General features: G+C 41.9%; 1 protein-coding gene across 1 annotated transcript; it reads left to right on the forward strand.

Annotated features, from left to right (window-relative positions):
- Positions 1 to 23,891, forward strand: IL18RAP (interleukin 18 receptor accessory protein). The gene is made up of 10 exons (XM_019485035.2): positions 1 to 119; positions 1,547 to 1,817; positions 1,926 to 2,100; positions 2,996 to 3,170; positions 3,683 to 3,751; positions 4,036 to 4,159; positions 10,326 to 10,480; positions 12,954 to 13,091; positions 14,840 to 15,010; positions 18,648 to 23,891. Exons 1-10 carry the CDS (start codon positions 5 to 7, stop codon positions 19,016 to 19,018), a joined length of 1,764 nt encoding a protein of 587 aa, XP_019340580.1. The 5' UTR covers positions 1 to 4; the 3' UTR covers positions 19,019 to 23,891.
- The last annotated feature ends 151 nt before the right edge of the window (positions 23,892 to 24,042 follow it).

A 24,042-nucleotide genomic window follows, 5' to 3' on the forward strand; every position in this document is an offset into this window, starting at 1 on the left:
GAAGATGCTATTTATGCGGCACCTCTCTGATTATCGACCGAAGTCCGAAAAGAAACCAATGCTTACTTTTTGTTGGATCCTGCTTTTGTTGGTCAGCGAAGCTGAGTTCAGCCTGTTGGGTAAGGGACTGTGGGCTTTCTGCTGTAAGGATCTGAACAGGGCTTATGTGGAAATTAGGTGCCAAAGGTCCAAAGAATAATTCAGACAGGACCTGCTTCAACAGGCCCAAAACTCCATAGGTGCCTAAGTTGATTTAGTGCCTCTATTTGGGCCTCAACAGTTCCCTAAGTCAATGTTTCCTAAACTTTTCCAGCCCAAGGCACACTTAAAATTTTTTAAAGGCAGGGGCAGGCAATTATTTCAGGTGGAGGGCAGCTTACTGAGTTTCGGCAAGCTATTGAGGGCTGCATGACAGGCAGCCAGGGGCAGGTAAATATTCATTTTCTAAATTTTTTAGGAGCCCCGCGGGCCAGATAGAATGGCCTGGCGGGCCACATCCAGCCCACAGGCCGCATTTTGCCCACCCGTGTTAACGCATTCTCCATCCTCATACCTATTGCAGCTCATTGCCATGATAAAATTCCATGGCATACCTGTTCATTTCTGATGGCACACTTCTGTGCCGCAGCACACTGGTTGGGAAACACTGCCCTAACTGCCTACACTTCAGCTTCTGAGCACATTCAGAAGTGAGCCAGTTTGCTCACTGAGGCACCTGTGCTGTGGGATGGTGAAGATCCCACAGACAGATCTGACCTGTTATACATTCTAAGGGTGCATACGTAATTCCAACTATCATCATTCAGCTAAAAACCCTGACTGATTGTGGTAGCACCTATTATTTGCACAATTGCCTAGTGGTTGTAACATGTGCCCAGGTAGTCAGAGATCTGGGTTCTATCCCCTTCTTAGGCTAAGCAGACTCAAATCAATGTCTCTCACTTCTCAAGAAAGTAACTTACACCAAGTTGGGTAAGAGTACCCTCAACTCCTCCTGTTGAAGTTGGGCCACTGAACACACCTAAGAATGCAGAGTGAGAGACCAAGGGGAAATGTGATGGTAGCCAATGATAAGGATACTTTCCTTGGGGAGAGGGAATTCTGGGTTCCAATTCCTGCTGCCAGGATGGTTTGCATGTTTTACATTAGATAGTCATTGAATAAAAACAAGTAATCCTCCTGAATGCCTCTTAGATGGGGTGAAATCTAGCTAAACCAATAATGGTAAAGATGCTTTGAGTAAATTCATCCACAGCTCATGCTCGTGAAGCAGAAGACAGGACATCCTCTGTCATAGCTCTGTGACTGAAATAAATATGCAGGTAAAATCCAAAGAGCTGCAAGCTATTAGACTGTGTTTAAAGACATACAGCAACTCCTCATCTGGTGACACTAGAATTGTCTTTAGTAGACCTGTGCCAATTTAGTTTTATTGTTAAAAAGATAAAATTCCATTATGGAATATTCACAACTCTTTTTCTCCTTAATGATGTTTTCCTGTGTTTTTGTTGGATTACTCTGATATTTTTGTTATCCTCCCTTTCAGGATGTCTTCACAAAGAATTTGAAAAGCATTACCGTGCAATTAATAATAAGGAAATGGTCTTACAATGCCCTCTACCATCTCAAAGCTACACCCACGTTTTCAACAACTCGCTTACATATAAAAAGAAAGTTGTATGGTTCCGGCAACAAAAAGAAGGAGAACTGCTGGAGGTTATTGGAAAGGAAAGCACTAATCCCACTCAAGAAGGGAATGCACTTTGGTTCAAACCAATACGAAATAATGACTCGGGAATATATATTTGTAAGATAAGGTATACCACTATGACAATGAATTTTTTACTGATTTCTAAAATGCTTTTCTGGTATGATAGCTTGAATATTTTAACTTGTTTTTCTTTCTTTTTTTCTGTGCTATGCAGGGAAGAAGCCTCATGTTTCAAAATTATCATAGAGGTTCAAGCAAAGAGTCAGGCAAGGTGTTTGGACTATGAGACAAATACACTGTCTCTCATCGCTGGAAAGGGGGATTCAATTTCTTGTCCTGGGCTAAAATGTTATGGTCATTTAAACAGATCACAGGTGACATGGTACAAGGTAACAAATACTTTCTTCTAAGCACATTCAGAACAGAACCAGTGCAGTTACAATTCTAGGCTGAATTCTGTATTTACATACATTTGCTCACAACTTCTACTAAAGTCAATACTAATTGCGCTTAACAATCTGAAGGCAGAATTTTGATTTTCCTATATTTTAATGACTTATAATTATGAGTTGAGTAGGAACTAGATTTTCCATTTCACCAGGAATATTTTGATTAAGATTTTCTTTTTTTGGCCCCATACCAAAGCAGAATGGAAACAAATCTAAAGTTTTCCATGCAACAAAAATTTTGAGAATAATTTCTTTGGGGTTTAGAGAAATATTTTGTTTTTCTAAAATAGAAAAACTTTATATGTAAGAAAAAATGTAACAGTGAATTTTGCTTTGAAAAGTTTTTTTTTTAAATGAAAGACTGGCATCTATTAAAAAATGGCCAAACATGTCCAGATGCACAAGTCCATTGTTCCACTTCAAGTACCTGTGAAATAGTCAAGGTAAAACGTCTCACGGTAAAATGGCCTCCCAGAGGGGTGGCCAACCTGTGGCACACATGCCACAAGTGGCATGGGCAGCCTCTAGCACACAACATTTGGGGAGGAGAACAAGGAAAACAGCAGCAGATAGGACAGGGAGCAGTAAGCGGAGCATGAGATTGCAATACCGAAGCGTGAAAAGATAATTTAATGGATAGCAGAGGGGAAGAAGCCTATTAATATATATGCTACTTTGTATCATAGTCCTTATTCCATTTCAGGTTAATAGAGATTTTTTTATGTTTCTTTAATCCAGTAAAACTGATTGAAATGGAATGTAAAGTCCTATTTGGTTATGAAAGAGACTTCATGTATATATAAATATTATTTCTTTTTCTTTGTTTTTTCTTAAGAATGGAACATTACTAACAGAGAAGACATTTAGACAAAGTCTAAAACTTAAGGGTGATAAAATCAACTTGCTTACCATCTATGACAAAGATGCTGGTGTGTATGTATGTGATTACATGTTATTTGTCAATAATACCAGATGGACAATGAGAACAGTAGTTAAAGTGAATGTCATTGGTGAGTAATATATCAACTTAAAATAATAAAATATCTGAATGCACATTTATTTTTGTCAGTAAGTTAGATCAACTTTTCTTTCCCAGAATGTTTGACTTCTACTTATTTTTTCATGCTGAAAATTTAGCTATCACTCACCCTCTCTTGTGTTGTCCTCTACTGGAACTTACTGCTGTGACCAAGTCTGTCTCCTTATCCCTTCCACAGTGCTGTTAGCAATTTGTCTCACTGTCTGAAGAAACATTTGAGAAACATTTGGGATAGGCTAAGAATGTTCAGACAGGCCATCAGTTTGATTAGCAACCCAGATACAGAGATTGCTGTTAATATTGATGGCCTTTGGAAAAGCCTTCAGCATTCAGTGATAATATACACCATACTACTGTGCTGTAATCTAAAATAGTGAATACAAGATCAGAATTCTTCTTGTATTTGCCATGAACTAAGATCTTTTCATTTCATATAATGTAGCAATAATCATCATTACAATTTATTATTACTTCATTTTGCAGCACCAAATACCATCTATGCACCAAAAATGTTGTCTCCCAAGGGTGTGAAGATCCTTGAAGCAGAACTTGGTATGATGGATTTTGTTGTTGGTGGTGTTGTGGTTGTCTTTCTGGCCTAGAAGATTTGAATGGCATATTGATATACTGTATGATAAATGCATTTTGTTCCCAAGGTTTCCACTGTTTTATATAGATCACAAATCAATAAACTCAAACTCATATCTTATTGGTAGTACATTCCTTTATTGTCATCAGTGGGGAAAATAGACACTTCTTTGTATTACAGTCCTTATTCCATTTCAGGTTAATAGAGACTTCTCTGCATTTCATTTTTTGTGTTTTTTTTAATCCAGGAAAACCAATTGAAATGCAATGCAAAGTCCAATTTGGCTATGAAAGAGACGTCATACCCATGATAACATGGAGCAGACACAGCCAAGAAGGAAAAAGTGAGGAACTTGAACAGAAGCAAATAAGGTGAACAAATATAATGCCTTGAATAAAGTGTAAATAAATGACAAAAATCTTCCATAACTGCTATTTCTAATATGTTCTCATCTGAAGACACTGGAAAAGCACTAACAAATATCAGTTTAAGAAAATTCCATTGACTAGCACTGAAGATAGTTATACTTGCATACATATATTACACATTAATGTGTGGGTGTATAAGATGCACACAGTCATGAATACGTGTGCAAGGTACATATGTTAATTCACACACATTTCTTTACTTTCTAGTATATTTATGTATATTAATGCTGTATTACATATACTTATAGATGTGGGTGTGTGTCTATATTAAAAGAACATTAAGGGTGCGTCTACACATGGCGATGTAGTATTTGTAGGCATCTATACATGACAAGCAGTTACATCGCCATAGCAATGTGCTCCCTCTGATATAGTGCACTGCTATGGTGAAGTAGCTGCTAAAAATAACCATGTGCCGCATGTACGGCATAGTACAGGCTATTACAGTGCTGTGATTTAGTACTTCCTTTTGAAAGTACTAAATCACAGCACCATAACAACATCGCCATAGTGGCACGTGTAGACGCACCCTAAGATTGCAAAGTCAAGTCCCCTGTGTTATGAAAAGGCAGAATTAATATTGCCTATAAAACCTTAATTCCTTCCCCTTGTGCCTGTGCACTATGATCTCATCTTTAATTCATGGAGTCATAGAAGTTAGGGGCTGGAAGGGACCTCACAAGATCATCAGGACTAGCCCCCTGACCTAAGGCAGGAAAGACTGCTGAGGTCAGATGACTCCAGCAAGGTGTGCATGCAGTTGTCTTTTGAAGATCTCCAGGGGAGGTGACTGTACCACCTCTGGAGGGAGTCTGTTCCAGACTCTGGACACACAAACCGTAAAAAGTTTTTCCTTAAGTCTAATTTGAAGTCATCTGCTTTATGACCATTCATCAATTTATGAAGTCATCAATTTATGACCATTATTCTTTTTAGTTTCCCTTGGGGTGCCTTGGTGAACAGATGTTCGCCCCTGATGTTTGCCCCTTATTTACTTAAAAGGCTGCCACCAAGTCCCCCTCCCCCCTCCGAGTCTTCTCTTTTCCAGGCTGGACAGTCACATGTCCTTCAGTCTCTCCTCATATGATCTATTTTCCAGACCTCTAATCATTCATGTGGCCCTCCTTTGGACTCTTTCCAGCTTCTCCACATCCCTCTTGAAATGTGGCATCCAGAACTGGACACAGTTCTCCAGCTGCCACCTTACCAATGCTGAGTAGAGCGGGAGGATGACATCCTTCGTCTTGCTTGTGATGCATCGGTTGATGCATGCCAGAGTGTTGTTTATTTTGCCGACTATAGCATTGCATTAGTGGTTCATATTCATTTTGCGGTTGATCATGACCCCCAGGTCTCTTTCATTTGTGCTGCTGGCTAGTGTAGCACCACTAAGCCTGTACGTGTGTTGTGAATTATTTCTCCCCAGATAGAGCACTTTACATTTCTCGGTGTTAAACATCATCAGGTTTAGATCCACTTACTTTACAAGCCTGTCCAGGTCAGCGTGTATCCTCAGCCTGTCTTCCAGCATGACTGCACTCCCCCAAAACTTGGTATTTTCCGTGAACTTTGCCAATACACTTTCCACACCCATATTCAAATCATTGATGAAAATGTTGAAAAGCACTGGTCCGAGTACCGAGCCTTGAGGGACACCACTGGTCACCTTTTACCATGTCGACTCGGTTCCGTCTATTAACACTCTCTGGGTTCAACCTCAAAGCCAGTTTCCCAGCCACCAGACCATTAAGTTGTTGAGGCCGCAGTTTCTAAATTTAACCATGAGGACATTGTGGGAGACCAAGTCAAAGGCCTTTATGAAATCCAAGTATATGATGTTGACCTCATCACCCTTATCCAGGTGGTGAGTTACCTGATCATAGAAGAAGATGAGGTTGGTCAGGCATGACCTGCCTGAAACACAGCCATGTTGGCTGTCTTTTAGAATACTGCCTTCTGTTAGCCTATCACTGATGGATTCTTTGATAATTTTTTCCAGGATTTTTCCAGGGACTGAGATCAGACTGGTTGGTCTATAATTCCCTGAGTCCTCCTTCCTTCATTTCTTGAAGATAGAGACCACACTGGCCCTCTTCCAATCTTCTGGGACCTCACTGGATTGCCATGAGTTCTCAAATAGCTTTGCCATCAGTTGTGCAATGACTTAGCCAGTTCTTTCAGCACTCTTGGGTGTAGATCATTCGGTCCTGCTGAATTGTAAATATCCAGCCTCTCTAGATAGTCCTTCACAAAGTCTTTGCTGATTGTAGGTGGGTGGTCATCCCTATATTGTCCAATCTGCTTCCTGTCAGGCAAGTTAAATTCCTTGGTCTGGTGGAATACCGCTGTGAAGTATTCATTTAGGAGTTTGCTTTTCTCCTGAGTGTCAGTTGTCAGCAGTCCCAATGGGTTCAGTAAGGTTCCTACATTTCCCTTATTTTTTTCCTGCTTCCAACGTATCTAAAGAAGGACTTTTTATTGTCTTTGGTTTCTATTGAGTTTGTATTTGGTTTCTGCCTTTGCTTTTCTAATCTACTTCCTACAGGTGCAGGCCATTCCTGTGTACTCCTCCTTGGGGGTAATTCCCAGCTTTCATCTCTTACAGGATTTCTCCTTTTGTTTTCAAGATCTCCATAACGTCCCTATTGAGCCAGGGGGGTCTCTGAGCCCTTTTGCTACCTTTCTTATGAACAGGAATGAACCTCCTGTGTGCTCCAAGGATTGTATCCTTGAGGAATGACCACTCTTCTTCGACTACCTTCTCCATTGGACCATGGTCCCACAGGGCCTTATCCACCAATTTCCTAAGCTTGTAGAAGTCAGTTTTCCTAAAATAATGGATGGTGAAAGTGATCATCTCGTGGGCACTGTCACCTAGATTACCCTCAGTCCTCAGGTTACCCACTAGATCATCCTCTTTGTCCAAAACCAAATCCAGTAGTGCCTTTCTCATGGTTGGCCTGTATACTTCTGGAGTCAAATAGAGCTCCTCAGCACAAGTGAGGAAGCTAACTGACCACTTGGGTTCAGATCTAGCTGAGTGCTCTTCCCATGAGATGTCTGGGTAATTATATGATCACATATTATGTTTTCCCTGCCTCATGGGGTCGTTTTTAAATGCCTCTTCCATGAGGTCCTTTTCTTCTTCTCCTTTAATTCCCTATCTCATATGTGCTTCTACATCTTCTAGTTTGTACAACGAATGTGGTGGAGGTGACATTCTACACAACCTTGACTAATAACCATGACAGTCTATTCTGTGAATTGAATAAAGACCAGGTCCTTTGGACCTTGATGGTATCACATTGTTAAAATGAGCCCTTTATGTGTGATATTACACATTATTAAGTAGGCTTGATTTTAGGTTGAAAAGACAACTTTAATTCAGGCATTTCCTAATTTTTGACTGCTTGACTTTGCAACAGTATTAACAATGTTGTTGATTCAAAATAGATTTAATGTGTAATTTCACAGGATTCTAGAAAAATGAAATGATAAAAAAATACTATTACATGGCATCATATTGGTGCTGACATGTTCATCAGCAGGGTTGGAATGGAATCTTATGATTTACTGCTTGGAACTCAGTCATTTCAGTTACAAGCATAATGGATAGCAATAGAGGGGTACCATTCTCTGACAGCCAGCACTGGAGATGGATTGGATATCTTTTACAGTAGATTTCAGAGATATTCGCTTCCAGCAGTGGAGTGGTGAGACTCAGAAATACAGGTTCTTGGAGGGAACAGTTCCCCAGCCTCGTCTATCTGTTTTCCCCCAGACTAATTATTCATGTCCCATCCTCTAATCCAGGGGTGGGCAAAATGGTGGATCCAGCTGGTGGCCGGGCTCCATTTCCCAGCAGTCCCTGCCTGCATCACTTCATCCGGTTTTCATAGAGACTTCAGCAGTGGCAGGGACATGACAGTGTGGGGCCAGGGTTTCCATGGAGACTGGCCCCAGCAGCACTGGCATGGAATGCAGGCAGGTGGGGAACTGCTCTGGGGCCGGGGGTGGGATCTTGTGGCAGTGACAGCATGGTCTGGAGGCAGGTCAGAGCCACGATCTACTGTCTACATGCTCCTACCCGGGGATGGGGCCAGACTAATCCTTTAGTGGGCCCTAAGCAAACAAACTTGTGGGCTCCTACTTAATACTGTAAATTTATATTACTTGTTTCACTTAATAATTATAATATGTAAAATAAGCACAACTGGGCATCTTCTTCACTTAGCACCCTAGGCATGTGCCCAATTTGCCTATGCGTTGATCTGGCCCTGCCCGAGGCATGCAGGCAGTGTATTGCAGTTCTGCCCTGACTCTAGACCATGCTGTCACTGCTGAAAGGTCCTGGCCCGGGAGCAGCTCCCTGCTCAGCCAGTGCTGCTGGGGCTGGTCTCCATTGAAACCCTGGACCGGCCCCAGTGCTGGGGCCTCCATGGAAACTGGCTGCAGTGACATGAGCAGGGCTGCAGAGAAATGGAGTCCACTGTGGGCCAGCCTTTGCCCCCCCCCCCGTGACAGCCGAAATTGTCTGTGTGATAAAGGTGCTTGCTGAAGGCCCTATGAAGTTTAGACCAAGTGTTTTTCTGTATTTGTTTAGATATGAAGCTATATGTTGTTGCTAAAAGCCTAATTAAAGATTAAGATGTAGTGAAGCCTTGTATAAAGTAAGGCCTAGTAAATTTAGCAAAGCCTTGAAGTAGTAAGGCCCTGTGGCGTAGTTAAAATGACCTTATCAAAGGAAGGCAAGGCTTGTACTGCTAATTGGTCAGTCTAAGGACAGTTGAAGTAAAAGGAATCTGAGTGGTTGTATGTTATCAGAACCATTCAGAAGCTTTAAATTAACTGGAATATCTGGAAACCATTCAGAAGGAAGGTACAGCTCTGTAAAAAGGATTAGTTAGCTGTTGCCTGGATCAGTGGGCCTATGGACCTTGAGGAGCCCAAGGACTGTATTCCAGGGTCCTTCCTGGTAACCCTTTGGACAGTGTCGTTCAGGGACGCCTGACTTCTCTGAACTTTGTAGAAAGAGAAGCTTGCTGTATATCAGGCATCAGAGGGGACTGCCAATAAGTTGCTGACGTGAATTGCTTTTGTCTGTCATTGTTTGTCTAGTTACTACGCGTAGTTGTGTTTTTGTTAAGTCAATACATCTTTCTTACCTTTCTACCCCTGACCATACTCTCAATCCCGAACCCTCCGCAGGTGGCTGGGACACACCCCTGCTCTAATGTGTCTCTGAGTTGCATCTCTTTCCTATTACTTACCTTGGTTGGTTTCATTACCTTTGATTACCCTGTCCCAGTTTCTTCTCAATGTTCTCATCCCATTCCAAGATTCCTGGCCCATGTAATCCCAGTTTGGCCTTCTGGACTACCCCTGGTTAGTATCCCGGGTGCCTTCACATATACATTATCTGCTTATCCCCTCCCACTCTTAATCTGTTCCTCCATCCAGTTCCACCCTCTCTGTCTAACTGTAGCTTCTTATCCAACTTTACTAGCCCTTCTGAAAAACAAGGTATACTGGCTCAAATGGAGCACCTTATTATACAGGTATTATGCTATAAAGCTTTAATTTCCCAAGATAAACAGAGTACTTTGAATGGAGTAGTTCAGACATCTCTTCACAGCATACTATTGTGCTGTGTAGATGCACCCATCTCACATTTCCATATATCTCCAGTGCACCAATTGAAATCTTCAGCATGGAAAAAAATCGATCTGCTTGCTGACATTATATTGGTATTTATGAAGATCATCATAAGATTAGAAAAAACATTTCCTGGTTTGGCACCTGTACTTACTGAGGCTTTTGCTAACTTCACATCTTATAAAGGTCTCATAAAGCAAAAGAACACAGTCCCTTCAGTTTAGGTAGGCTCATAAGGATGTGCATAAACATGAGTACAAGTCAATTGGATATTTTGCCTAATCAATAGTGCTTTTTCATGACATAAGTATCTTAACATGAGAACATAACATCATCTTCATGACCTCAGATGGAAGTTTCATATGAGGCATTTCATATGAATGCTAAAAACATTGCCACCTCTTAATTGGTCTAATCAAGGGCTTCTATGAATTATTATTGTTTTCCTGTTTAGGGATGAGAAAAATGAATTAGTGGGAGAAACAGTTATTCATATAGCCAGTCTGAGGGAAGTAACTGAAAGGGACCTCAACAGCAACTTCACATGCATTGCTCAGAATTCTGTGGGAAAGTCTACAGGAGTGATCAAGCTAAAAAGAAAGGAAAGAGGTAAATTTATCTCATTTCTCCTTATCAACACTTCTAGTCAGTCTCAGGGGTTCCTTAAAGCTGAGTGAAAAAAAAATGCTTCTAAGGACATATCCCCACTAACAGGAATGTGTGTTTCCCCGGGGACAACTAGCAGTGGTACACAATTGTGTCACTGCTAGTTGTCCCCAGGCATGCCCCTGCATACGCACCTTGGTGTGAGCAAATTGCTTCGGGTGGGGGAGGCTGGGGCCAGCAACTGGGCTGGCCTCAGCAGCTTTACCTGGTCTCCTGGGGCATCAGTGGCAGTGATCTGGTGCATGGAGCTTGGCCAGCACCCAGATCTTGGCTTTGGTTGGCCAGGTTCCAATTTCTGATGGTGCACACTGCAGCCATGTGCACTACCCCACTTCTTTCTGCCATGTTTTTTTAAGATACTGGGATTTCCCTGTACCTAATTTTGCTGCCATGCTGCAAATAGGCAGCATGGCAAGCAGGTTCACCAGCACAAACTGCACGTTCCCCCTCATGGAGATGTAGGGCAAAAGTTAGCAGGGCATTCCATACCAATTAGTAGGGACCTACCAAATTCATGGGCTGTGCAGCCACGCCTTTAATCTTGCAGGTTTCCCCATGCCTCCCCTGCTGCTGATTGGCAGAGGGGCCCTGCCTGCTCAGTTTTGATTGACAGGGTGGCAAAAACCGTTTTAAATATGATGCTGTTTTTGCCTCCTGGCCAGTCACCAACAAACAGCAAGACCAGTGCAGCACCTCGGCCAATCAGCTCTGTGGAGGGGTGGGGTACATGGCGGGACTTGCAAGATTAAAGGAGCTGCTGAACAGTTCATTTCCATTGTGAATTTGATAGGTTCTTACCAATAAGTCTCCCCTCTTGAAGAAATGGAGTGTTTTGAGGGCTGCAGGAGACTAAGTGGAAGAAGAAGGGAAGGGTGGGACAGAGGAGGGATTACTGTGGGTAGAGAGGTGTGGTTCTTGTAAGCAGCAGAGGGATTTATAAGCAGTTGAAAGTACTGTGTTCCCTCAAACATAACAGCATTATTCAAGATTCAGGATTTTTAGTACACTTTTCTTATTCTTAGTGTGTCTAGCTCAGACAGTTGGTCATAACTGGTGTGAAATTGGGAGACTTCTGGTAATTTCAGCAGAGGCCAAAGACTGAACAAATATGAGAGTGAACCTATCCTCACATTCCAAAAAGGGTTTCCTCTTATTCTCACTGAAAACACATTGGTGGAGAAGTGTAGAAAATTTGCAGATTCTTTCCCTGTGCTTTATAGTACTTGTTTGGTGGACAACTTTTGGAGCTGTTAATCAGACAATTTTCAAGGCTACTAAATGCCTGTAGATTGTTTTTAATGAATGCTAAAATATGTTTGCATTATACTGGTCTGCACTGGCACAGGCTGAGGACTGACTGGCTAAGTAGCAGCTCTGCAGAAAAGGACCTGGGGGTTCCAGTGGAAAATAAACTAAATATATGTCAACATTGTGCCCTTGTTGCAAAGAAGGCTAATGGCATACTGGGCTGCATCAGGACTGGAGTACACTGGAGTATTGTGTCCAGTCCCCCAGTACACAAAGGATGTAGACGAATTACAGAGAATCCAGCAGATGGCAACAAAATGGTTAGGGGGCTGGGGCACATGACCTGTGAAGAGAAGCTGAGAAAACTGGGCTTATTTAGTCTGGAGAAGAGAAGACTGAGTGGGGATTTAGTAGCAGCCTTCAACTACCTGAAGGATGGTTCCAAAGAGAATGGAGCTAAACTGTCCTCAGTGGTGGGAGATGACAAAACAAGGAGTAATCATCTCAAGCTACACCAAAGGAAGTTTAGGTTAGATATTAGAAAGACCTTTTGTACGGGGAGGGTAGTGAAGCACCAGGTTACCTATTGAAATCATGGAATCTTCATCCTTCCATGTTCCTAAGACCTGGCTAGATGAAGCCTTGGCTGGGATGATCTAGTTGGGACTGGTCCTGCTTTGAGCAGGGAGTTAGATTAGATGACCTCCTGAGGTCCCTTCCAGCCCTAATTTTCTGTGATTCTATGATGGATCTGCTTTAAGTAGGGAGACACTAGATATCCTTCTGCATGGGAATTCTACGTACTCGGAGGGAGATAGACTACCTAACTTCAGACTATCAGGCGCAAATCAACCCTGTCTTTTGCACAGTTCTATGTACAGTTTCCAGTCGCAATGTTCAGCTCTGAACTTGGATCCCATGCCAGACTTCTCTTTGTGCCTGGTTTGCCATTTTATGGGTCCATAAATTAGATGGACATGTGGCATGGGTCCATAAATTAGATGGACATGTGGCATGTTGCTATTTATGGTATGATTAACGCTTTAATCGTGCCAGAAATATAAAGTGTGCCAGGGACCTTAGTCCCTTGTCTAGTGTTAGCATTTCTTGCAAATATCAATATTTTGGAAATCTTGAATTTTGATAGCATTACATTTATTTTTTTCAGTGCATTTCTTATACATCTTATCTGGTCTGATTTCAATGTTACTTGGACTCCTTGTGAGCAGTGCTTTTATTTATCAGCATTGGATTGAAATAGTGCTGATGTACCGAAATTACCTGGTCAAGGATGAAACTATAGGAGGTAAGAAAAACAGAACCAGGATATGATGTTATTTTATTTCAGTTTTTTCTAGTGCGATCTGAAATGCTGGTTAACATTTATGCTTTAAATCATCTGCTGTCTGTGGGCCTGATCCAGATGCCTCTAAAGGCAATGTGGGGCTTCCTATCAGCTCCTGATTCCAGTGAATGTTGGATCAGGATTTTAGAAAAGCTGGAAAACATAAGGGAAATTCATATTAAATGACTGACATCTTGCAACAACAGCCCTAATTCAACCATGGAAGAGTAGGAGATAGATTTCTTGGTATTGTTCAGTGAGAACAGTGAAGTGCTGTCAGTTATTTAATAAGAGTATCCTATAATAATTTTCAATCTTAGTCTGTGATAAAACCTGAGGACTAGAGATGCACGTGTGTGCAGAGCTGGGTCAGGTTTTGTAGATTCTAATTTCTTTTCTTATCTAATTAAAACAATTTCTCCAAAATGTGGTGATGTGTTCCTTTGGTTACTCGGCAAATCAACCTAGAACTGTACTTGCAGGAAATCTTTAAAATGTCATCTTAAAAAATAAGCAGAATGTGTTGATCATAAATCAGCATGATCAGTTTTTATTCTGTTGTTTAATATTTTTATTACAGTAATGATAAGAGACTTTGGCCAAGTAAAGTCTCTGCAGTTTTAAGTCCTGTGAAGATATATAGTAAATGATAGTGTAGCTTCACAAAGCTTAAAATATAATTTGGTATATTGGGGTGGAGGGCCCTGAAGGTATCTTCTCAAAGATACTTTTCTAGCAACAATAACAACAATTACAAATTACTTGTGATTGTGTAACAGGCCTGCCAAACTGGCGAAATGATTGTAGTACAAACAATTCATTTCCTTTTTAAGAAAACAGGATGTAAAAGTTTTAAATAAGCCCAAGTCAACCTCCACATCTGTGAACCTAAATTTGTATGCTTGCACACTTTCTGGAGCCCTCTTGTCTGTATAAGCTAACTCTGGATGTAGTTGTACAAACTGTAGTTGCACACATAAGTTTCCATTAGTACTTACCGAGCGTGAGGCTCATCCAAGATTCCATTAGATACCCATTGCCCAGGGCAGATGATTACAAAATCATTACTTCTTACACAGTGCTCAAACCTGTAATGTATTGAGCGCTCTTGTCCAGTTCAGCAAAGATTTTAAACATGCTTAACTTTCAATATATGAGTAATTCCAAAGACTTTAGTGAAGTCAGCATCTTTCAGGACTGAATGCACAGTAAGTATTACTGTTCTGAGCACTAGTTTATGTAGTCTTTTCACAGCTCTCTCTGGTTGTCCCATGACCCACCTGACCACATTTAATCTTTACCCTGTTCAACTTTTTACAAAAATGGCTCAGCTTTAAAATGGAAATATCTGTTAATCTCTTAAATATATATGCATACAGCTAAAATGGATGCTACCTAGACTCCTGGAACTTTCTCTAAGCCCTGGGAAAGGTGGTGTCTGAATTTGAAATCCACAGGTCATATGTCATTCTTTAATGGGAAAGAACCTGTGTACAAAAACTGGATGTCCCTGAAGCTTTAAAACAATGCTTAGAACCAGGCCTGAATTTTGCATCTTGTACTTATTTTGCACATTCAGTTAAATAAGCTACAAACTGTGTATAATGGTAATTTAGCATTAATTGAAATTGTTGGCACTTTAGAAATACATTAGCCAGATAAGATTAGCTACAGGGTTTACAAAAATAATCATTTAAATTTAATTGTAGATCACAAAGAGTTTGATGCTTTTGTGTCCCATGCGAAAATGGGCTCCTTTGAAAGTGATTCCAGTTTTGTCAATGAGGAACAATTTGCCCTGGATGTTCTTCCAGAGGTGTTAGAGAAGAAACATGGATACAAACTGTGTCTCCTTGAAAGGGATATTCTTCCAGGAGGAGGTAAGTTCCTGCCTTACTGGTGAAAATGTGATAAGAATCCCTCCAAATGGTTTTAATTTTCAAAAAAACATATTCATCGAGGATTCAATGATACTGTGTATTGTGTGATTTGATTACGGAGTTTCTGCTTATATGGGTTGGATCCAGAGGGGATTTTGTGGTGTGGTATCAACCCCTGCCCCCTTTCAGACCATGGTGAAGCAGCAGCAGTCAGGGACTTTTAAGTCCCGCAATCAGGTAAGAATTGTGCTCCTCCTTCCCCTTCATGCTCAGCAGCATCCCCCCCTCCCCCCATTTCTATTCCCTTTCCCTACATGCCAGTGCCACTGTCTCTGGCTGCTTTGGGGGCAGGGAGAACTCCAGAGCTGCTCTTGCTCCAATCTGTCTACCCCACATGGGCAGCCAGGCTCAGCTTGGGACAGCAACAGTGGTGTCAGCAGGTGGGTTCCTCTTCTTTGCCCGGTCCATTGCCACCAGTGCTGCTAAAACCAGCTCCCTATGCAGCCCGGCTGGAGAAAAGCAGGAGCAGCTCTGGGGCTCCTCCCAGGGCAGACAGGTGAAGCAGCAGCAATGGCTAGAGAAGGAAAAGGATGTGCCACAGAGCATGGAAAGAAACAAAGGGAGAGCCAGGAGAAAGGAGGGGTGGAATTGTGTACCTCTGTACTGCCTATTGCTGCTTCTGCACATCCCTTTACAAAGGGACAAAAAGTAAAAAATGATAACAATATATTCTAATGCAAAAATATTTTGAAATATTTAATGTTGATGTTATTTTTACAACTTTATGTTATAATCTATAATAATGTAATACTCAATCTGTTTTTACTTTTCTGTACTTAATATGCCCACCAGCAATGAGATGTGAAATAGGTATGATACAGATGGAAAAGAGTCTTGGTGCAATCCTTCATCCTTGCTTGACTCCAGCTCTGATAATGAGCCATTATCCAAGCCATTGCTTAGGACAGTTTCTGTCATTTCATCATGAAGGAGTCTGATGGCAGCACATTTTAATGGGCATCCAAATATCATGTTTGATTGAGCTCTATCTTTGATAGAGCCTCTCTGATTAAATCAAAGACCTTAATCAGGGCAATGAAGGCCATGTAAAGATCTCAGTGTTGCTTGTGGCACTTCTCCAGCTGCTAAAAAATCGTATCTACTGTACCTGAATGACCTGAAAATACACGGGGATATGGGTAGAATCTACTCAGTGAGGAAGGTGAGTCTATTGAGGAGAAAGCAGGCGAGGATTTACCCAGCTGTGGATAGGAGAACATTATCACAATAATATCTACAATATATTCTATCTCCTTCCTTGAATATTTTAATGATTTTTGGCATCTGTCAGGACATTGGGAATCTGTCCGCATTACCAGGTTTTCCGAGTAACAATGCAGTTTGTGAAGAGAAGCTCTCTCACCTTGCTTATAAATTTCAGCTGGTATTCCATCAGGACTACACACTTAGTTATTTTCATCTACTGAGTGGCTTCTAAGGCCTCTTGATAAAGTGGTGGATTTGCAAGGTAGTCCTAATGTGGTGTTATGGAATGGCTTCAGTAATGTTGTCTTTGATCTAAGAACCCCAGTTCAGGAGCTCTTGCAATTGCTCTTTCCATTATGTCTTGGTGGTGGAGCTGTCTTTCAAGAGTGTTATTCCATCTCAGTGTTACTGGATCTCAGAGAGAGGGCTTCTTGTGTGCTTGGGCCACAGGTGGCTTTGGTTATACTGAAGAATCTCCACAGGGCATGGCAAATTTTCAAATCTCTTTTGCTTTGTCCTCGCACTACTTGTTCTTTCACTCTTGAATTTTTCTCTGGCTTTAATGTGGTTATAACTGTCTTGCTTCTGTTTGGAGTTCGTGTCATGCTGCCATATTTTGAAGGCTCTCCTTATTTGTCACTGAGCGCTTGAATTGCCTTATCATTCTCATCAAACTAGTCTTGATGTTTCTTTATTGGAGAAGCCTAGGAATTCTTTGCATGCCAGTAGCTTTCTTGAGGCTCTCCTAGTGGTTAATGGCATGAAGATCATCAAGGAGGTTGGAGATGATCACTTTTAAATGCTCAATATTGAACCTCTTTCTTGATAGCTTCTTTTGTTTATGTTTTTGTTTTTGTGCAATGCAAATGGACACGATGATCTGTATCGGCCAATGATTCATTCAGCCTTCTGCTCAAAAAAGAAAGTCAAACAAAATCAGCCCAGAAATTCTTGGCCAAACTTAATATTGGCATAGATTGACACAACTCCATTGATCTCTTTGGCGCATAATAAATATCTCTGAAGATACTCTACATAATTTGAATTTGTAATCAAATTAAAGAGATAAAGCATTTGCCTAACAGTTTTCCAAATGTCTGTATAGTTGGTTCTGCCAATTTTCAAAGGTAATATATTTTCAAACTTTTAAGACTTCTTTTTGAGAAAAAAATGTCATTTCAAGTATGTTTCATCAGCATTTGCAACTTATACAAGCTTGTATCTAATCACTACATAAATGAGTTAACTCTCAGAGAAATTGCCCAATGTGCTGAAGGAAGTAGTGGTGTTGATTCAGCAAAAGAAACTTTCTTTGCCTGCATGTGCTGCTGGAGGTAGTCTCTCTTGGATGAAACATAAATCAAAGTCAACAATTGGGGTGGTTGAAAATTGGAATTTTAATGTGACAGGAAGTTCCAATATTTCAAAATCTGTCTTCATTCTGTATCATTCTGAAAAGTCATCACTTTTTCTTTTCTTTCTTTTTTTTTTGCGGAATAGAAAATTCTGAAAAATATTTAGAAATATTGAAACATTTGGTAATTTGGACATTCCTAAATCAAAATATTTTGTTTTTGTTTGGCTAAGTTTGCCATTGATCTGTCTCCCACAACTGCAGCAGTAATTCCTGGGGCCTGAGATTCAAAGGCCTCATGCTCCCATTCTTTAATGGCCAGGCACAATGGATGCATTGGCATGATAAACCATCAATGCATGACTCTGGACAATGTGTCCCATTTGTTCAGCCAAAAGGGAGAATATGGCAATATGGTGTAACATCAGAGATGCATATAGTCCTGCCACAAAGCCCAATTCATTGGAAAAATAAGGGGAGGAAAAGTCACCTAAAGTAGAAAACCATGGGGAAGTCTGACAGCTCAGGTAGAGTCAGATTAATTTTTAACTGACTCAAAGAAAACACCTGACTTAGCTCCACAAAAATGTTTTGGCTCATTTTCCTGATTATTAATTTCAGTAATATGAACCTTTTAATGAAAGGCTATACTTTCGAAAAGAAAAGAAAAGAAAAGAAAAGAAAAGAACAGAGAACTGTTCCAATCTGTATCTATTAAAGAGTCTGAAGCATCTGTCACTAAAGTCAGGATACTAGCTCAGGTGACACTGCCAAATGTACTTAAACAATGACTTTTTTAATTCTCCTGTGGTTTCATTTGTGTCTTCTTCTTTTCTTGCCTCAAATTAAGGGGTTCACCTATGTACTGTTTAAGAGCTGCTGAGTTGTACCCAAATGCTGGATGCATTTCCAATATTGTTAATATGATTCCTCTATATTTATATTTGGTTTTTGAAAATGCATAAGGAGGCTATTGGATAAGTAATACATTTCTAATCCCTACTTCTTTTTTTTCAGCTTATACTGATGATGTTGTAACTGCTATTAAACAAAGCAGACGAACTATAATTATTTTGAGCCCCAGCTATGTCAATGGACCAAGCATTTTTGAACTGCAGGCAGCAGTGAACTGTGCTTTAGAAGATAGCACAATAAAACTGGTTTTAATTAAGTTCCAGGCTTTCCAAGAGCCAGATTATTTACCTCCAGTAGTGAAGAAAGCTCTTCGGATTTTACCAGTGATTACCTGGAAGTCTTCTAACTGGACTACTCCAAACAAAAAATTCTGGAAAAATATACAATATTATATGCCGGTGAAGAATACTGAAGGGTTGGGGAAAAAACAGACTAAAGGTTTCCTCCAAAGGTTATTTAGCATGGATTATTAATAGCATAAATACCACTGAAGTAAGCCAGCAGACTTAGAAGAACTTCTTATATCATCAGACCACTACTATAAGATGTGGCTGTCATCTGACTCATTGATAAATCACTACAAAATAAAGTGAAAAGAACTCTTATGATGAGACATGCAAAAAGCTATTACTGAAAATGTATGGAACTTAGCACAGCTGTGATATGGACTTGTCTTTAATGTGTATATATATATTCAGATATATAATATTTATTTGTTTTAAGCTCATGTCCAGAAATCCTACAGTGGGTGAGCTCCCACCATTTTGTTAAATGCTGTACAAACATGAGGTAAAAGAGTATGCTAGAGGAGCTAACACTCCATGATGTCCTCAGAAAGCCAGATCTTCATTTAGAGGTAATTTGCACTGACTTTTGGGCTTTCTTATGTGGAAGAAGCTAAAACTGTAAATCCGTAGAGATGTGATCTCTTGAAGTACTTAGCATTTGCCTAGCTCTGCTGTATTAAAAGTCAATGGCCAAACTCCTGTTGACTTCATTGGAGTAATGCTGAGCATATTTGAAAGGTTTAACATTTCCTGAATAGACTGGGTAACACCTGGACTTGAAAACAAGCTTACTGAAGCTTAGTTTAGGTAAAGGGAGAGAAAACTTGTAGGTTGGGGGAAGCAGCTAGAAAATATTCTAGGAAATCCTCAGCATTTAGGAATAAGCTTCTCCCATTCTACAGATGGGGAGAATCCCAGTCTCTGATCCACATATAACTTTGTTGAAAACTCAGTAAGGAGATTCTCCTGGAGTCTTCCTCTCCATAGAATCGCCCATGGGTGGATCTAGGATTTTGAAAAGGGAGTCACACACGGGGCACGTCCAGATCAGCGAACATATGCAGTATGCAGCACCGCAGACCCATCTGCAGTGCCACACATCACACGTGCAGGCATCCCCCCAATGCTGATTTGCAGTGGGGGTGGAGGATGCAACCTTGGTGTCAAATAAACCCGTGCTAGAAAAAAAGCAGGGTGGTGCCTCTGGTAGCAGTATGTGCCACCTGAAATCAGAGCCTGGCTGGCCAGAGCCACACTCTGGTTGCTGGCCAGGCTCTCTGCTGCTGGATTGCCACTGCTGGAGCCCCAGGAGGTCCCCAGGGCCTGGGTAATACTGGTGGGGCCAGCCCAGGTGCCCCCTACCTCACCCAGGGCAACTTGCTGTGTGCCAGAGTATGCATGCACAGGCATTCTCCAGGAACAAGTAGAAGCGGCACAATTATGTGCCGCTGCTATTTGTCCCTCGGGAAACACACATGTGCGCATTTCTGGATGTACTCATAGATTTTTTTATAGCACCAACTGGGTCTAATTAGATAGAAATATGGAATTGGGTATTAACATCTTACTGAAAATACTGGAGTTTGTACCACCTCACTGACATTTCCCTTTATATGCTGAACAAGACCAGAGACCAGCTGGAATGCTATTTTATGGTATCTGAACCCAGGCAGCCCGATCATTCTTTGTGAGGGAAAGAAAATTCTAACAAGTGTAAAATATTTTACTCATGCGGACACATACATATTATATTGACTTGATTCCCCTGTCCATCAGTCCCCTGAACTTGATAGGTACTATTGGTGGGCAGCAGCCAATATACGGTCAATCAGTTGTATAGTGCCAATAAGGCCATATACAAAAGACCATATTGTTACAGTCTGGAGACTTATCTTATTTCTGACCATTCCTGGCTTCCTCAAGCACAAGAATTTTCAGTCATAGATTTCAAACAGATGCTCCTTTGGGATATAATCACATGATTCCCTACTCTCAGGTTATGTCTACATGAGACACTGGCCAAATAATACTGCACAGTAATGTGTCACAGCACTAACAGTGCTAATATGCTACTGCATAGTATTATTAGGCTAGTGTGCAGTAGCATCATTTAAAAGGTGTTTGCTGGCACTACTGCACAATAACTCTGGTTATTGCACATTGATTATACAAGTACCAAATAACTGCTCAGTAATCACTGTGTAGTAATGTCTTGTGTAGATGCATCCTTAGACAGGACCTTAGTCTGTTGTCCCAGGTTACCGTAATTACCTCAGCTGGCCTGTGTTATCTTCAGCACTGAAGTTCTGTTCTGTCCAAGAGCTGTGACTGATGGTACCCACAGACCAAGCTAAAAGCTTTGCAAAAGCAAAAATTGTTTATTCAAAACCAAAGCATTTAAGAGAAAACATATTAAAACAAATAGTCTATACATGTGCCTAACCTCCTCTAACACTTACTTACTATTCCCTGCAAGCTGGGGAGCATCCCAAATACCTCAGATACACCTGTGAGGCCTGTTCCCTATTCCATGTCAATCTGTTCCACCAATACACAGCTTAGGCACAACTCATCCCTTACTTTTTCTCCAGAGAGTCACTTCAAGCATTTAGTATCCCTTTGCTCTCTAGTCTCCTAGTTTTGGCCAAATAGCTGTGCAACTAGGCTGGAGGCTGCACATCTTCACAGGTAATAGCTTGACAATTCTCTTGTAATAGCCTTCAAATGTTTACCAAGAGCAGTTCTCTCTAGACCTATTGTGTTGCCTTTCCCCAAATAAGATATACTGAAAAATACCTAATTTCATTGGAATGCCTAATAATCCAATAAAAGTATGCAATAATTCTACCTAACTAATCAATCAATTACATACTGTCGCAGGGCACCTCGGTACCCCTGCTCCTAGAGTGGAGAAACTGCCAGGGAGCGAGTGAGCGCGCCCTGGCCTGACATGACGAGCCCAGCTGAGGCTGGCTCAGGCAACGAGTGCAGCTGCGGGTTGCCGGAGCAACCAAGGGGAACCAGCTGCCTGTAGGGGGCAGGGCCTGGCCCTTATAAAGCTCAGGGCTGAGGCCAGGCTGGCAGTTCTCTGCCAGCAGCCAGAGAGGCAGGAGCTCCCTCAGCTGAGATATGGAAAGGAGCATGACTCGCAAGTACAGCTCGTGATAGCCCTGAGAGGATGGGGCACTATGGTTTAGCCAGGGAGCTTTAGGTTTGTGTTATAGCCAGGAGGCTCTAGTTTACGTTTGGCTCTGTATATTACACCCGGAGGCTTGGGCGAGGCTGTAGGTGTTGGAGGAGGCCTCAATTACTCGCACGCCAGTGCGTGAGCAGCTGGCAGCGAGGAGCGCGGCCAGTGGGTCACGGGCGCAACCCGAAGGTTGCGGACGGGGACTGAGACCCCAGATTGTGTGTGGGGGGGAACATAGCCCCCTGTATAGTGCCAGGGAAGGTGCAGCTCGCACGCCACTGCGCGAGCAGCTGGTGGCGAGGAGCGCGGCCAGTGGGTCACGGGCGCAACCCGTAGGTTGCGGACGGGGACCGAGATCCTGGATTGCGTGTGGGGGAACATAGCCCCCGGCCCCAGGAAAGGGGCGGTATTACTGAGTAGCCCAGTGCGGGCACGGCGAGCCCCAGAGAGGGGGAACGCCCTTGTACAGTATTGAGTAGCCCAGTGTGGGCGTGGCGAGCCCCGGAGAGGGGGAACGCCATTGTGTATTATCGAGTAGCCCAGTGTGGGCGCGGCGAGCCCCAGAGAGGGGGAACGCCATTGTGTATTATCGAGTAGCCTAGTGTGGGCGCACGGGCATAGCGAGCCCAGCCACAGGCTAGTGCGGCAATACCCCTCAGACCAAGGCAGGGCGCTGCGGTTGCCCCTGAGAAGACAGGGAGTAGCAGCACAGTGAGCCAGAGTCAGGGAGGGTGTCCGTGCGGTTGGCCCATAGGACCGGAGGCCCGCTAGAGAGTCCCGGAGCTGAACCACACCGGCAGGGGAGGCCCAGAGTGGGCTAGACGAGAGTCCCAGCAAGAGGCTGGGCATGAGAGAGGAGGCCCGGGAAGCGGGCGTATAGACTGAATAACGTCCATTACATCTGAGAGGCTTGGGGCGTGGTATCAGGGGAGGTAGGAGCCATGCATAGCCCATAAGGCTAGGGCGCTTGGGTAGCGCCCATTGTACGGGGAGACCCATGAGGGGTCCAGGAGCTGACAGGCCCGAGGAAACACAAGGCAGCCTCCCTATTACATATTCGATCAAGACGTGGCGGGCGAGAATGGAGGGTGCCCTCGGGCCGGACTAGCGCAGTGAGAGGGCCTCAAGGAGATCACGGCCCTCCGCAAGGACCCCGCCGGGACACATACCATTTATACAGCTGGGCTACATTCATTTATTTAAGGCAAAAAAGGACCAATGAATGCTTTCATAACAGAAGCCCTTTCATGTTATGCAGTTACTCATACATTCAGCCAGATTACCCATATTGAAAAAAACCTTCTAATCTTTATACAAACATACCCATCAAAGTATCCATCACTTTCCTGTTTTTTTTTATAAGAATTTAATGTTTAATGAGAGTTTCATGAGGTTTGATAAGTGAATGCATGGGGAAACGATCAATGTACAACTATATTATTTATTGTGACTATTACAGATGTAAGCTCCTCACTTTCTTTGGATTGATCAGTGTTTTATTCCTTGAGGTGCCCTTCAAAACCAACAAGATTAGCATTCAGTAAGGTACTATTTAATGTGAATGCAAGTGGCAGCACCAGGATCTTAGTAACTGTCAAAGAAAGAAATAGAAGAGTGTACAGCAGGACACTTTTCTTCTTATAACTGAACAGTGAAGGTGAATTTCCTGTTTCTGGAAGAAAGAAAGGTACCAAGATTGGTTCCAATAAGTGTTACACTGGTATATGTAAAATAAAAAAAAAAATTAAAATGCAAAAGGTACCACAATGAGTTCCATTTAACAAGGGTTAATTTAAAGTGTTGTACTTATTTTTAAAGTGTTGTAAAGCTGTGAACTTCTGTTAAGTCCTGGCAATAAAATGTTTTAAATGGCGAAAAAGCAATTTCTATGCACACCAGGAGTATGTTTTATGGAGCTATGAGAAACAACAAAATTTAACTGAACAATATGTAATTTTTGTGATTCTCCACTAGATGTCTCTGAAGTAACTTTTGAAAGATACATTTATTTACATATGAA

The sequence above is a fragment of the Alligator mississippiensis genome, chromosome 1 (genome assembly GCF_030867095.1).
Source record: "Alligator mississippiensis isolate rAllMis1 chromosome 1, rAllMis1, whole genome shotgun sequence".
NCBI lineage: Eukaryota > Metazoa > Chordata > Crocodylia > Alligatoridae > Alligator > Alligator mississippiensis.